At 43.3% G+C, this 16983-nt stretch overlaps 1 protein-coding gene across 9 annotated transcripts in view; it reads right to left on the minus strand.

The window, feature by feature from the left end:
- Positions 1-48: 48 nt before the first annotated feature.
- Positions 49-16983, minus strand: part of FAM131B (family with sequence similarity 131 member B) — a 38464-nt gene continuing 21529 nt past the window's right edge. For 3 of the 9 annotated variants that reach the window (XM_026080336.1, XM_026080332.1, XM_026080334.1), the window contains 3 exons: positions 16768-16965; positions 16293-16436; positions 15018-15872 (listed from right to left, as the gene is read on the minus strand). In XM_026080336.1, the coding sequence (XP_025936121.1) occupies positions 15328-15872; positions 16293-16436; positions 16768-16965 (887 nt within the window). In that variant the 3' untranslated portion in view covers positions 15018-15327. Of the gene's footprint in view, positions 136-9515; positions 9739-11472; positions 11555-11725; positions 13474-14107; positions 14521-15017; positions 15873-16292; positions 16437-16767; positions 16975-16983 lie in introns of those variants that run through there. The other 6 variants (XM_026080335.1, XM_026080331.1, XR_003255852.1 and 3 more) reach the window with 5 other exon arrangements.

Below are 16983 nucleotides of genomic sequence, written 5' to 3' on the forward strand. Positions count from 1 at the left end.
GCTCTCTATGGTGAAGCAGAAAATCGGGATCTTGAGTAAACCCCCCCTGCTCTTTGGAGGGGTTATTCCAGATCCATTCCATGTGTGCCTCCACCCTTGGAGTAGAAACAGCATTCATCTGCACCAGTTTCTCACCTGGAAAAAAGCATGCATACATAAATGTGTGTAGGAAGCCAGGAGGAGACAAAAAACATATTGCAAAGATGGTTTGGGATTGCTGATGATGTTTCTGCTTCCATTTTTATTAATAAAATCTGCACTGAGTTGATGCCACATACTTTCCACATACTTTAGTAGGTGTGAATTGTGCAGTAATGAAGATACTGAACCTTTGTCAAGAAAACTCTAAGCGTGCACCCTGTCAGGCAATCCCGAGATGCCCCCTCAAAGTTTAAACTTGAAGCCTTTGTCCTGCAAATAAGGTGACATTGAACTGCCACTCTAAAACATGCATCTCTCATCCTATCCAAGCAGCACAGACTTGGCTACCTATAGGCAAAAAAATGCTTTTTCTCAAACTAAAAACTTCCCAGAATTTACATCATCACTAAGACCTTCATATTCATCTAGAAAGTCAAATCTCAGATCTGCCTGCAAAAACCCAAATACAAGTCTTTGAAAAACAAGCTCTGAGGATATTTTGAACCACAGAGGCTTGCTTTCCTCCTAAATAGCCTGTGGAGTTGCTTGGAATCACTTGTTTTGGGCAGAGATTCATGTTACATCAGGCTTGTCAGCTACCACTCAAAGCAGTAAAATAGAGCTCATTTTACTCAGCATTCTCAACTCTGAGCACCTGCTGAATAACATTTAGTACCTGACATACAAGGAAATACTCTGAGAAAAACAGAGTAGTTAAAAATCTCCATCAGAGTACAAAATTTTGGCAACTCACCACCACCACCACCACAAATAAATAAATAAATAAATAAATAAATAAATTCCTTTACCTTGTATCTTCAGGTGAAACTTAGTCTTAATCTCATCTAATTGCCAGTTTACTGATATTCAGTTAATGAAGACCGGAAGTTATATATAAAATTCTAATGTAGCAAAAAGATGAACTCTCCCTTTTACATGATATTTAAATGTGAAAGCAGAAGTCTCATTTTTAGACTAGTGAATATAAAGCAGTGAAAAAAATAAGAAAGAGCTGAGATTGACAAGACTAAGGATAGAGTTTTGGGAGGCTGTGATATGGCTCAGAGGCTTAGTCACGATTTGGCTGGGAGGATAAAACACTTGGAGATAGACTGCTGGATAACCACAAAAAATGCCTGAAAAAACAACATAAATTTTTTTGGTTGGCAAATTCTTTCAGACTAAAAATTTGCAGATTGCTAACCCTATGGACAAAACCAATTAATACAAGTGATTTGAAGTAGAGAGACACACTGAATCAAGCGTTCACAAAAATAACCTTCCTTCCCTCCACCGGCTCGAATATACATACACTATATAGAACTTTGTGTTTTGTGGCCAAAGGGTATAAGCCATGGCAGTAACTAGCTGAGCCAGTAAAGATCCCTCTTTGTCAAATTAGTCCAATACTAATAAGGCTATAAGTAAGAACATATTATTAAAAATACTGTCACAACAAGCAGTAAGTCATCCATGTCCATATAAATCTGAGCACAGCTCTCATAACAATTTTGTCAACACTGGAGACCAATCATTAATATTTCTGGATAAAACAACACCTGAGCATTAGTATCCTCAAGTACAGAAAAACATTTTTTATCTTAATCCATGTAATGCAAAATTTTTTGTGGCTTTATTTGTGGGAGGCAACTGATCCTGACTATAAACCACAGGCTCTCATTGTGCCCCTCTCCCAAATAGGGCAGGTAAACCTGGGCGTGTGCGCACACGCGCACGCATACACACACACACACACACACACACACACACACACAATCTTTGTTAAATCACAGGTCTGCAAAGTGTTTAGTAGATAGCTCTGCAATTGGATTGCATGTGTTTTGAGCCACATCTCCCCCTCCCTCAGCTTTCTGGGAGTCAGTAAACTCTGATCTAGCCTCACAGTGCTAAAGAAAATGTAGTGGATACTGCTGGAAGTAGTGCACCAGTTCTTGAAGCCAGTCGCAGCCAAACATGCTACTGCTTTGAGCACTGAGCTTTCAGATGAGCATTTGCTCACATCTCAGCAATTTTGGTGCGCTGGTTGTACAGACATCCTGAGCTCTGTAGCAAAACCAGTTACTGAAACGTATCCAGCCAACTTGAAGGATTGCATCTGATTTGGAGGACAAAATATTGTGAGAAAATTCCAATAGCAAATTTATAAAGGAAATGGAATGTAGAGAAATGAAAGTGAGAATTGCCCATTTTATATGAACAGCCATCTAAAAGCTGCTAATATCTGGCTATTCACTAAATGGCTATTTATTTAGTCTGAAGATCAAATGGCAAAAAACCAAGACCTACTAAAATGGTGTTCAGAATTAAAGTCACACAAACTCAGGTTAGAAGGTTTTTCAGTTTTCTCCCCACAGAAACAAGTGCAAAAGACAGTAATGGAAGGTTTATGAGGAATATCCTTGCCAAAAAAAATCATCTGCTTTTTTTTCCCCCTCAAACTTCTATAGTGCACTTAAGCAAAATGGGGTGTGAAAAGAAATGGGAGTTGTGAGATGGTTGGATTATGACCAAACATGTCACAGAATCTTATGCTCAATTTGAATTTGCATTTTCTCTGGCACAGAGGCTGCCTGAAGAACTGTATAAAAAATACCCCGGCAACTGGCAAAGTATGGAGCCAGTGAGATGTCAGCAAGAATTGTCTTTAGCCCTTTCTACTTAATGTTTTCATTGATCACTTGGAAAAGAAGGTAACATAGGAGAGCTTATAGGAAAGCAACATGAGAGAAACATCTGGTAGACTTGCCATCTGGTCTAAATAGAAAAATAAGAAGGCAGTGCAGATCAGAGACTGGGGAAGATACCACAGAATGAGGTTCATGTTGGGGCTATGCAGCTAATTTATCTAGGGAAAGAAATCCATACTTAACCAAGGATAAATCTAGACTAGTATGAAGGTAAAAGACATCTGTAGGTGAAGCACTCAGCAGCTGAACAGCATCTTTCTGGCATAATGTGAAATGAAGAAAAAAAGACTTTTACTATACTGAGTTATTAGTTCAGGGCTCAGAGACATGTTCTTTTCCCAGAGGCTCAAGTCTTAAACATATGTGAAATAACTTATTCCATTCAGGACACTACATTTCAAGAAAAATAGTGACAAACTAGAGGCTATTTGGAGAAAAAACAGGAACAACTACTAGGGGGCTTGCAGGACTGAAGAAAAAGGAAAAAAATACCTGAAGGAGTTAAATATGTAAGTCACAACTGAATTATATGAACAAAAAAATGCAGACATATGTACCAAGGGATGGCTGGAACTATTCAGTAGCGAAGGAATGTAAACTGGGAGGAATCAGATCAACTTCCAATAGAGCACAGAGAGTACAGATCAGCTAAATATCCCTGACTGTGAAACATGTTTTAAGCAGGACAAGCGACACTGCTTAGCCCCTGTAAGAACTAGCACAGAAAGTGCAAGCAAGTACCTTCACAAGGAAATAGGTATCTTTCATGTCTAGAGCTTAAAATTCTCATATGATAAACAAAGCACTGCTGGATCTGGCCTAATGTCCTCAGTTCTTTTAGGAATAAGCAGATGATACAAAAATGTTGGAAGTGCCAGAGGTACCCCTTTTCCTCGGGATCAACCGACTCCCCAACCTACTATGAGGACAGCAGGCTGAGAAGCGCTGATTTAAAAATGAAATGTGAAGCCAAAGTCTTGTTACTTATGGTTGCTGCCTGTGCCACCACAGCATCAGCTTCTTCTTGGTGTCCTGTCCAAACCTGCTGTTGTGAAACTTCTGTTAGACCCTGTATCAAAGGTGTCTGCATGTCACCAATACCTGAACGACTCTTATATGTATCATCTGTAAAATGCTGTTCCAGCATAACAAGAAAACTCATTCTGTCCTAAACTGGAAGATCCCACTGATGTGATACTACCTATCATCAAATCTGTCACAATGGCCTGGGATTTGTGGCATGGTAGCCACAGGCACTCACAAGTTTTTATCCTTGTATAGCGGAACATGAGATATTCTTATCTTCTCAATGAGAAATACTGCATCACATATTTCCTACTCTGGGATGCTTCTCCAAACCACCACAGATTCTTTTCAAGGTCCCCCATCAGGCTTTGATCCTATCTCATTGAGACCCACCCTTCTTCCTAGGATCCTCCTTTCTCAGACGCAACTCCCCTGGAACCAGTCCCACAGAAATAAAACACTTCCACCAGCCAGGACAGCAAGACCACATTCTGTTTAATAACAACTCCATAAAGGACTGTACATGCTATTTTGAACTACCTCCCCTTCTTTACTGTGGTTGCTGCCACATACAGGCATGGAGGTGTATAGTGTCATATAGTTTCCTAAGTCTATATGTAGAGTGTGTACATGTATGTATGTGTTTGTATGTGTGTGTATTTATATATATCTTTGCAGAAGTGTTATCTCATAAGTCACATTATCAAAACATGCGAAGAATATCCAACAAAAATTTTCAGGCAAACATGTTTTGGAGCTGGAAGACCAAAGGCAAATCAGACTCATTTTAATTATTAAGGGCTTGTGTGGGACAAGGTAGGGGTGAAAGATTACAACAGTGGGCCCCCTTTCTCTTTCTATTTTATTTCCATTCAGTATTTTCCCCCCCAAACATTAATTCACCTCTGTAAACACTAGCTTGAAAGAATGCAAATAATCACCATTGAGACTCCCCCTACAGAAAATGTGTACAGATGAGGGAGAGGCTCTTTAAATTGCACAGCTGCACACTCCACTGTCCCATACCCTGATGCTAAAGCAGTTTCAAACATTGAAAATGCAACATTTGAAGCCCCAAACCTTTAGTTACTTTTAAACAGACTTCAGGAATTCATTCCCTGTTCCACCCATGAGACCCCCATCCACCACCCTTGTACCTCCCAAGCTCTCAGTTTGTACCCTTCCATCTATGGAAAGAGCCAAAACAAGAGAAATCCTGTTCCCTGTAAAATTACTTTTGAGTCCCAACTCTACAATCTAGGGATTTTCAAAGACCTCCAATCATGCACAATACCCACAAACCGGAGAAGAAAAACTGAAGCCAAACAAGACTATGTACCTGCAAAAGAGCTTTTGGCTTGCCACATTGCTCACACATACAGTACCTGAAAAGAAGGGAAGTCTGCCTGTATTTGCCTCATGAAAGCTCAGCAGAGCTCTAGAACAGGGGTTTTGAGCTTTTGACCTCCAATTCATGACTGGATTTCCATGCCCAGTGAAAATCAGTCCAGCAGGCAAGTAAACCCGGACTAAATGCTTTTATCTCCCTAGAAGTAATACTTGGTGCATGATCTCATCTTCATGATGGAGAAAAACGTTTTTACAAGTTTTTGTCTGACTAGCATGGACATTTGTTTCCTTAGGGGAAAGCAGAAACAGGGCTGGGTTTCAGAGGGCATTTAAAATGGGCCTGATCAAAAGAGGACAGGAGGATGCTTAGTAATATTCTTTTCATAGAACACAGCAACCCCTCTTTTCCTAGAAGACAGCAGCTATCATTCATCATCAGGCAAGTCCCTTGATGACTGCACCAAAAAAATTCTTACTTGAACTAGATTTCATTATTTTAAGAAAAAAGTCCCTACAAGTTTTAGTAAAAATACTGTTTCTCCGAGAGCCTTGGCCTGACTGTAATGTTTACTCTTCCAACAACATGTATCTGCTTTGGCAAAATACATTGCATAGTCTCTTCTGGTCCATATTACACATGTGCAGACGAACACTGAGGATCATAGAGCTTATCTTGATTTCCAAGAAAAGGACTACACTTTATTATGCTTATGCTGGGGAAAAAGTCAGTGCAAGGGCATAAATAGACCCTAATATTCTAAGTGCAGCTCTTCCATGTCCATTTGCAAAAATAATAGCCATTTGGTCTTTATCCCTATCCAGTAAATTCATAAAGCTGGTGGTGCTGCTGAGAGCACAATGTCCCCAACAGTCTTGTCCAGGCTCTGTGACATGTTCTGAGAGGAAGAGAGACCCTGATCTGGCACAGATGTCAAACTGGTCTCTTCTGCTCCTATGCAGATTCACTACTATTTAGTCTGGGAAAAGCCTGTGACATAAAAGAGGCAACTGATGTTGACTTTACAGCTTGCATTCTTTTTTGAGACTGTGCTTTAATGACTGTAGACTATGCTCCACAAACATTTAGTTTTAATAGGCACTGTTTTCCTCACATTTTCCCTGTTTGTTTTTCCTTTCCCTGAGCTGCAATATAGCAATCTTTCCCTGTCAGATTGCTACAGGGGAGTGGGGATCCAATTCTCAGTGAAACTGTTGCTTATTTATACTTTTCTAGATGTAAGGGCACTAGCTGCTGATAAGCTCTGTATTGGAATGGATTTTTTTTTTCTATCCTTTCTTTTCCTTTCTTTTGGTTAAAGTTAGTTTAAGGGAAATGCCAGATTGTTTTGAATCATCTGAACAAGAAATAAGGGAAATTTGCAACCCTGGACTTCAGGAGAGCAAACTTTGGCCTCTTCAGGGACCTACTTGGAGGAATCCCATGGGTTAGGGCCCTAAAAGGAAGGGGCATTCAAGAGAGCTGGTTAATATTCAAACATCACTTCCTCCAAGCTCAAGATCGGTGCATCCCTATGAGTAGGAAGTCAAGCAAAGGGGGCAGGAGACCTGCTTGCATGAGCAAGGAGCTCCTGGCAAAACTCAAACAGAAGAAGGAAGTATACAGAAAGTGGAAAGGGGGACAGACCACTTGGGAGGAATATAGRAACGTTGTCAGAGTATGCAGGGATGCGATGAGGAAGGCTAAGGCCCATTTGGAATTAAATCTGGCAAGAGATGTCAAGGACAGCAAGAAGGGCTTCTTCAAATACATCAGGAGCAAGAGGAAGACTAGAGAAAATGTGGGCCTGCTGCTGAATGGGGTGGTTGCCCTGATGAGAGAAGGCAGAGTTACTGAATGCCTTCTTTGCTTCAGTCTTTACTGCTCAGGCCAGCCCTCAGGACTCGCAGACCATGGAGGCAAGAGAGAAAGTCTGGAGAAAGGAAGACTTTCCCTTGGTTGAGGAGGATCAGGTTAGAGATCATTTAAGTAAACTTGACACCCACAAATCCATGGGCCCCGACGGGATGCACTCACGAGTGCTGAGGGAGCTGGCAGATGTTATTGCTAGGCCACTCTCCATCGTCTTTGAAAGGTCATGGAGAACAGGAGAGGTGCCTGAGGACTGGAAGAAAGCCAATGTCACCCCAGTCTTCAAAAAGGGCAAGAAGGAGGACCCAGGAAACAACAGGCCAGTCAGCCTCACCTCCATCCCTGGAAAGGTGAGGGAGCAGCTCATCCTGGAGGTCATCTCCAAGCATGTGGAGGAAATGAAGGTGATCAGGAGAAGTCAGCATGGCTTCACCAAGGGGAAATCATGCTTAGCCAACCTGATAGCCTTCTATGATGGAATGACTGGCTGGGTAGATGAGGGGAGAGCAGTGGATGTTGTCTACCTTGACTTCAGTAAGGCTTTCCACACTGTCTCCCATAACATCCTCATAGGCAAGCTCAGGAAGTGCAGACTAGATAAGCAGACAGTGAGGTGGATTGAAAGCTGGCTGAACGGCCAGAAAGCTCAGAGGGTTGTGATCAATGGCACAGAGTCTAGTTGGAGGCCTGTAGCTAGCGGTGTCCCCCAGGGGTCAGTCCTGGGTCCAGTCTTGTTCAACTTCTTCCTCAATGACCTGGATGAAGGGACAGAGTGCACCCTCAGCAAGTTTRCTGACGATACAAAACTGGGAGGAGTGGCGGATACACCAGAGGGCAGTGCCGCCATTCAGAGAGGCCTGGACAGGCTGGAGAGTTGGGAGGAGAGGAACCTCATGAAGTTCAACAAAGGGAAGTGCAGAGTCCTGCACCTGGGGAGGAATAACCCCATGCACCAGTACAGGTTGGGGGTTGACCTGCTGGAAAGCAGCTCTGTGGAGAAGGACCTGGGAGTGCTGGTGGACACCAAGTTAAGCATGAGGCAGCAATGTGCCCTTGTGGCCAAGAAGGCCAATGGTATCCTGGGGTGCATTAGGAAGAGTGTTGCCAGCAGGTGGAGGGAGGGGATCCTCCCCCTCTGCTCAGCCCTGGTGAGGCCACATCTGGAGTGCTGTGTCCAGTTCTGGGCTCCCCAGTACAAGAGGGATGTGGCACTACTGGAGCAAGTCCAGCGAAGGGCTACAAAGATGATTAGGGGACTGGAGCATCTCTCTTATGAGGAAAGGCTGAGAGAGCTGGGCCTGTTTAGCCTGGAGAAGAGAAGGCTGAGGGGGGATTTTATCAATGTGTACAAATATCTGAAGGGAGGGTGTCAAGAGGATGGGGTCAGACTCTTTTCAGTGGTGCCCAGCGACAGGACAAGAGGCAACGGGCACAATTGAAACACAGGAAGTTCCATCTGAACATGAGAAAAAACTTCTTCACTGTGAGGGTGATAGAGCACTGGAACAGGTTGCCCAGAGAGGTTGTGGAGTCTCCCTCTCTGGAGATATTCAAAACCCGCCTGGACATGATCCTGTACAATGTGCTCTAGGTGACCCTGCTTGAGCAGGTGGGTTGGACTAGATGATCTCCAGAGGTCCCTTCCAACCTCAACCATTCTGTGATTCTGTGAATGTCATCCTTGCCCTGACTCCACAAGTTTAGAGGTGACTTTATTTTATTTATCATTTTCTTTCCCTTTCTAGGCAATTACCAAGGCAAACTGAGCTAAATTTAGAGATTTTGGGGTTCCCACTGAAGACAGAATTCACATTAACTTCATTTGGACAAGGACTGAGTTCTTTTTGGGGGGTATTTCTTACATGAATCCCCTGAAGAAGTAGAATTTTGTGTGCTGTGAGCTGTTTTTTAAAGCCAGTAGCTGCCCAAATTCAGAGGGTTCTCTGTCCTATCACTCTATCTTACAGAAACAAGTATGGCTTGGACTAAGGAGTACCAAGAGCTGTGCCAGTCCTGGAGTTGTAACTTGTATAGTAATTATCTGCCTGATCCCATTCTTCCTAGAGTCTTCCAGGAAGCCTTCTACCTCTGTGTAAATATACAGCTTCAAGCTTTTCTTGGTCTTTTCCCCCAAGCTTTTCCCTCAGTATTCTCCCTCTCTGGCTACACTTCCCCTCGCTACTGCATGGAGCATACACAGCTGTCCACAAGTCTGTCATGTTGCACCCTGCCTTGCCCCATTACCATACCTCTGTCAAATGAAGAGAGTAGTTTTCTTCTCTCCAGTCATCTTTCGTCAGCCTGCAACTAAATTTTATTTTTTTGACACAGTTTATCACATGGACTCTGCCTAGGTGTGAAGAGCCATTCTGAATCTCACACTAGCTTGGAACTGGCTTAAAGACATGGATAAGCCTCACCTCCAAGAGCTGCCCTCCTCCAAAATCCCATAGTGTCTCTCATTCCTTAATATGGCTCTGCCTCTTGCAATTGCAGAAGAAGATCCACCAGTATCTTCATCTGCTGTGGACTGTAATCACTAGGTGCATGTCAGACTTGTGCATGTTAATTTTATGAATTCCAGATGCATGTCAAGTTACCCATCTCCTGCTGCCTGATTGCAAAGGGTTAGCCCAGAGGAGCCTGTGGAAGGGGAGGGAACAACAAGGGAAATTACAGGGTGTTAAATAGCAGCAAAGAGCAGTTCAAATAAGGGAATACTAGAAATTCTAAAGAAAACAGGAGGGAAGGTACTAGGCGATGGATACATTCTCCATGGTAGCTCAGGTGGGTTTATTATTCTCAGATAGAAATTTCATGATTAGTTTAAGCCATTTAAGTTGCATCTGCAGCCAAAAAAGTATCCTTTGACATGATGTTTCACCTGTCCTCAGTGATACTTGCCTAGCCAAGTGAACCAACACAAGGAGCTGATCCCACTGAAACCTCTTTTTTGGTAGAGGACTGCGTTGGTTTTCAATGGGACCAGTTCCTGGATAGATAAATGAATGTTAGTACTGGTGCTACTTAGGCAGCAGAAATATCCAGCTGGTGGTGAGGGAGCAGAGAATAGACAGCCACTTTTGGCAGCTTAAACTCATCATGAAGATGCCATTTCAAAGTGCAGCTTCACAATTTATCTAATCTGATATAAAGGCCAGCTGCTGCTGAAAACATTGCGCTCTCTCTCTGCACCAGAGCTCTTCCCTCTTCACTTTTACAGCAGGGTTCACTTCTACCATCGTGACTTTCTGCACCGGCTTGCTGTGGGGTCAGTTGTGCATCAGCATCTGCACAAGGACTGTGAGAAGTGAGCACAGTCAGGGCAGGCTGCCTCTTTCACAGCAGCTTGCCATCTGATCAGCTGAGAGGTATAGCTGAACTCTTCTCTTTGCTGCAAGCGTACCATGAAAGGTGATGTTAAAGTCTTTGTGTGGTAAAGAAAAAAGGGTGAAGGGGAAGGTGAGTGGCTTGTCAGCAGCTTCCTGGAAGAAGATGCTGATTTAGAGGCACAGAAACTGAAAGAAGCAGATTGACTTCTCCATCCCAGAGCCTGAGGTAATGGGGTTGAAGAGAACTCACAAGGCTTGTAAAGAAAGCTTTAGATTTATATAAATAAAAGCTTATGTAAGCTTCCCTTGTATGATCCTTGACTTTGAGTTTTAGAATGAATAAGCAAAATGCTGGATAATTTCAAAGATTATCCAAGGCATTTTAATCCCAGGCTCCTGAAGGGAGCAGGGAGCAGGGCCTGTAGACCTCATGTGACTGAAGCACAGGAAGGGTGCCTGAACATGGAAAATTCCACTAGATTTGGATAAAGAAAGTGAGATCTGACCTCCCCCTGAGTTGTACAACCACAGGAATAAAAGCATTAATTCTACTTCTTTCCCCACAACACAAAAAGCACAGAGGGGTCAGTTAATCAATTTCAGATTAATCAAATCACATATACAGTCATGTAGGGAAGTGTTACAGCTACTCCTACATGGGTCTAAACCAGTGACCTAGGAGGGTACCTCAGTTCCCAAGCCACCTTCTTCTATCAAGGTCTTTAAGATAAAATCTTTCATGTACCACTGAGCACTTCCTCAATTCTCCCAGTTGTCCTCAACATATGGGAAATGTGGAGCTATACCTTAGAAATGAAAGATCCCCATCTCCTATGCTTTGTTTGCTCTGAGGCAGTCACTTCCCGTGTTTTATTAGGATATATTGAAAGTGCTGGCTCCAATTCTTAATATAATAATCCTGCTGAGACTTTTCCAACCCTGTGTCCCCATTCCTCCCTCAATTCACTTTCTAGGTTTAAATGCAGTACTGTAACTGATCAGATATAAGCAACCAGTGGAAAGGAACATGAGAGAATTTTCTTACACTGGAATCTGCAATCTTTTTCAAATAGGGTCACTTGTGTTTAAGCGTTCATTCATATTCAGCACAATAACAGCAGCAGCTCCTGTTGAAGACAAAGGCTTTAAGGTGAGAAGAAAAAAAATTTGAAATCTTCTACCTCTGCTGCAATTTCCCACATTTTTTTGTAATGTAGCTGTGTTCTACAAAGGGTATGTATAAATGAACAGCAGGGCTCAGTTTCTTAGTAACTCTAGATCAAGCATATTCAGCTTACCTTTCCTGCTTATTGCCAGCCTCACAAATTCAGTTTGGGCTCTGAGTATTTGGCTGGACTCTCTCCAACTCATCCATCCTCACCAGGATAAAGGAACTGCAGGCCAAATTTTGCTCGCAGAGCACCTGTGCCTTCCATATGCTTGAAAAGGTGTAGCTATATAATAAAGGCTTTTCTGGGAAATGTACACTAGGTTCCAGGCCCCTCCCTCTGATATTGAATACACACAGGCAGCAGGCCTATTACATAAGAAAAAGTCAAGTTATACAAATCATTTTTCCATTTTCAAAGAGATTCAAACTGCCTTTCCAGTTCAACTCAGGATGCTCATGGACATAGCAAGTGGTGATACACAGCACTGCTCTCTCCAGTCAAGCTCCTGGCAACTGGAGAGGCAGACACATTTCTCTTTTGGATGGCGGAGATGACATGAAAAACAATTTTTCCCTTTTTCAAAAAAAAAAAGGAAGGAATTTTATTCACAGAAAGGGAAAACCTTTATGAAAAAGTCTTACAGAATTTAGTAAGCTTGAAATTAATAAGTTTATATAGAGATTATTTTTCAAACTAGGCAAAAAGGGTTAAAAAACCCTACAGAAAGGTTTTCTCTTGCTATTCAATTCTGTAGAATTATCTGTAAGGTCGGGGGAGTGGGGGGATTCAGGCTTTTTCCCATGTAGTATAATGATTCCCTGTCACTCCCTTGCTTGGAGAAAATGTACATCTTTTATACATTGATCATATATCTCAGTAAATGTACCACACATACACATTAAAAGAAAAAGAAGCCCTGGGCAAGCTGACCCACTTGTCCCAGTCCTGTAAAGGATACGGAGGGAGCAAGATTGTTTGAAGCTACACTGAAAGTTACCATAAACATCCAGATTGGTCCTGGAGAGACACATGGGGACAAAATAGTTCAAAGAAAAAAGCAACATGCCACCCAAACCTTCTCCCACAAAGGAACATACCAGACCATTTTTGTTTCCCTGAAGGTTTAGGAAAAAAAAAAAGACAATAAGAAAAAGTTAACACTTACTCATTTGTCATGTGCTGAGGTGCCCTTTGCATTTGCCCCATCTCCCCTTTCTGGCTAGTTGATTTCCTAAGCCCTGCTCCACAGCTAGACCCAAACCAGTTCAGCGCATTGAGCTAGCACTGCCCCTGCAAGAACTGTAGGAGATCATCTTCATCAAATCCTCCTGCCCGGAGGAGGTTAGCACCTGAATGTGTAAACATCTTTAAAGAGATATTGAAAGGTCACCATTCAGGAGAAGAGCTACCTCCAAAGAAAGATGTAGGCAAGCCCAAGGAAATGGGGGAAAAAAATGTGGTCACAAAAGCTTTTATCTCTTACCTACCCCAAATTATCAGTCTTACTTAAGTCTCCCAAAGGTGTTTTCCTTTCAGGTGCAATGGAGAGGAAAGACAGATCCGTTTGAAGTGGAGTTGGCTGGCAATACTTGGGAGTTCGTGAAGGAGTTCCCTCTTCATGCAGCTGCACGTGTAAGTGGCAGAAAGCTGAGTGGGCTAAAATCCTATCTGAGAGTCCCATTCACACTTCTTATAGTTCCTGGACATAATCTGCTTTGCTTGCCAGGAGCTGTCTGAACTCTGAGCCTTGATGATATTACCTTGGTCACATTTTATTCTCCTCAGATTTTCTTCCTGCAAATATGCTGGGGTCTAAACCTGAATCAAGAAAGGAGCATGTATCACTCTCTTGTCATCCAAGCAATGTATCAAGCCTGAAGAGAAGGCAAAGAAGAGACAAAGGTATCATGAACTGAACAGAATAGATATGAGTTGGAGTAAGTGAGAAAGAGGTGCCCCTGGGATAGTGTGGCAGTGTCCAGGCAACTTCCTTTCCCTAGCTCATCTCTGGCATCAGATCTAAACCCATGCTTTGCTGAGGCTTCCTTGCAAGTGGTACTGCAATTAAAACTCAACACTTGTGTAATCTTTGCTGGTTCTGTTCAGTTCTCCAGCAAAATCAACAGCCTTATACTTTTTTTTGGTTTGATTTGATTTTGCTCCTATTTATTTTCTGATGAAAGCTTGAGTGGAGATGGTTTGTTCAATTTCCTTTCAAAGCCCCTTCCCCCAAAAAGAATGTCTTTAGAAACATGGCAAGGAATTGTGAGAGAACAGACGCCCATTGCTCAATGAACCATAAGCTTTTTTAACAAAAAAAAAATTTTTGAACCCGTACAAACAGGGAAACTGAAACCAGCTTTCTCCACTCCTAAAGAAGAAATGGGAGAGAAAAAGAAATGGACCAAGTACTGAGGATTATTTACATTGTTTGGGGGGAGAAAAAAAAAAGAAGAAAATATAGGCAGGAAGAACAGAGAAATAGGAGAAGAAAATTTTCTCTCTCACCCCTTTTCCTCCATTTACGTTTGGCACTGCAGAAGGAGTGGCAGAAATGGGAAAGGTGCAGTATTTCTGATCAATAATGGCTGGAGCACAGGCCTTTCCCAATATTAACTGCTTTGTTAAGAACGCTTACCCAGCAGTATAAAAAAAAAAAAAAAACACACAAAACTTCCAAGGCAAACTGGAAATTTGTGATCTTATAGCTGTACACACTGTTCCTGGATCTGCTGTCTACTCTCTGGGTCTTAGCGCTGGCAAAGGAAAAGACAGAAGGATACAGCAGCAGCACCAAAATGGACATGTTCTGAAGCCCCCTGCAAGAGTCAGCTTTTTATGACTGTCTCTGTAGCTGAAAATGTCCTTTCCACTGGCATCCAGTGCCCAGCACCAAAAGGACACACAAGTCTTGCCAGTTCCTGGGCAGGTAGAAATGTCAAAGGGAGAAACAAATGAACAAAAGATTAGAAAGAGACCAAAGCATGAGTATCTGAAAGCAGGGTTAGATTCGTATCCACATCCATTCCTCCATGCCACAGTAGAGACACGCCCACAGAGCCACAATATCTGTACTGCAGCACAACCTGTGTCCATGGAGTGTAGCCTGTATCCATTGAGCCTACAATTTCACATCAAGGTGCTATCGAGGATCTGGTTACAGAGCCAGTACTTCATCTCAGTACAGTCTGTATTGAATACAGCCTTATCCTCTGCATCAGCCATGATCACTATACTAGTGCAATCTATATTTGTAAAGCCATATCTTCAGTTTTAAACAGTCTATAGTCACATATTCTATCAAAGGGGACTGCATCCACAAAGCAACATTCATTCTGCCAAGATGGATCCTAGCCACATAGCCACTCCCCATATCAAGCCTGTTTCATCAGCCACATCCCCAGTACCAGAAGAGTTTGTATCCAGAGCCAAAGCTTTGTATTAAAAAGATTTAGAAATGATTTACCAATCCAGATTTCTCCAAGCACCTCATGTGTGTTGCACAGAGCAATGAAACTTGGAGATATGTGTCCATGGTAAAGGGGAAGAGGAGGTCTTCATCTGTCAATCACTTTCAGATTTTCCTCTTATTTAAAAAATAATTACATGTCAGGAATGGAAGGTGTGTCTGCTTGGAAGTCTGGGAAGCTGGAGAGAAGAATCCCTGTCATTTCATTCCTTGCCACCCCTTTCTTTGTTTAGCAGTGATGAGAACTTTACAGAAAGCATCAGTTGTTTGTTTCTCCCTCTTCCTCATCAAAGGACTGCACCCCAGAAGAGGTGACATCTGAGACTTTGCGGCTCAGTGCAGCATGCTCCAGCTCCTCCCTAGGAGACAGCGATTCTAGGTCCCGGCACACTGCATCATCCTCCTCTGGAGAGGGCTTCTTGTTTAGGAGAGGAGCCTTCTCCAGCCGTGGGTTCCCTTCGTCCTCAACATGGTCCTCCATATAGGTGCTGGACTCAGCCCCACCCCCACCCTGAGCAGTCTGCAGGGGCCACACGTGGACCAGCCCTGTGCTCTGGATGAAGTTCTGCTGCTGTCGCTGTTGCTGCAGCTGTTGTTGCTGAATGAGGCTGCTCTGAATCAAAATGCTTTCCTGAAGGTTTGTCTGGGAGTCATCAAAATTCTGGCCTAAGTAGGAACCTGTTGCTGGGGAAGCAATGAGGGACTGGTCACTGGTCTCCCAGGCATCAGATGAACCTAAGCAATACATGCCCTGTGAGACATAGGAATGAGGCCAGCTATCATACTGCGTCTGGGCCATGTGCTCTGCAAGAAAAGGAGGGAAACAACAAACAGTTAGACACTGTCTCTAGGCCAAGCCTTCTCATTCAGAGATAGCTTGGGTGTCTACACATGGCGCTGTATTGTACAGGGAAGGTAAATCCTTTAGGGAGCAGAAGAGTGAAGAGGAAAGGCAGCTCTAAGCAGTAGATATTATACCCACTACTGACTGTGAGAGCTGGTGGCTCTCCTCAGTTGTGCCTAAGCAGCCAGAGGAACTGGGCTTTAGAGCCTCTCTGTTAAGGTCAGATTCCTTGAACAGCTCCACAAATAGAAGATGCATCTGCTAGATCCCGATCATAAAAATAAAGGCTACAGTATAAGACAAGGGTGGAAGGGTGAAGAGCAACATGGCAACAAGAGCAGGATAGGGTGTTTCAAGATTAACGAGGTGCTGGAGCTCACCTTGGCTCTCCATTAGCTCCTGATAGTTCTCAGAGTAGTTGCCTGCTGGATTATCCTGATTTGAGTTTACACTCACATCCTCACCATCCATTGAGGACCAGGCCATGAGAGTTGCCTCAGAAATAGCGAATTGCTCCATCACTCCTGTGCCAAAGGAGACAGGGAGAGGAAGCAAGGACGTAAGAAGGTCTCCACTTCTTGCCACCCTCTTTAACCTCATCTGCTGGTCACATTGTCCCACCCTAGTCTCAACAAAACCCATCACCCACAGTTGGCTGTCACCCTCTCTACTTTGCATTCCATTGGCAATACTCCAGCCACAATCTCTCATCTCTTTTTGCCATTTGAACCACCCCCAGGCTCTCCAGAGTGTGTTTTTGTGTTTTTTTAAGTTTTCAGCACTTAGGTCGCTCAAGAATTCTGCTCTGGGACACCCCAAACCAACCCAATCCACATGCAGAAAAGTCAGAGTTACCTGCAAGGAACCGGGCCTCCTTTTCACCGTCACTCAGGTCTGAGTAGGCATCGGCATCTTTACGTGCTGTCTCATGCGTGTGCTGCTGCTGCTGGCTGTTAGCTTTACCCCAGCCTTGCCATTCAATCATGTGAGCCACACGGCCTTGGCCCATAGCCGTTGGCTTTGTGACATGGTCCTTCATGCTGCGGGATATCCCTAAGGGGCCAGACATTA

The sequence above is a fragment of the Apteryx rowi genome, unplaced genomic scaffold (genome assembly GCF_003343035.1).
Source record: "Apteryx rowi isolate R43461 unplaced genomic scaffold, aptRow1 scaffold_515, whole genome shotgun sequence".
NCBI lineage: Eukaryota > Metazoa > Chordata > Aves > Apterygiformes > Apterygidae > Apteryx > Apteryx rowi.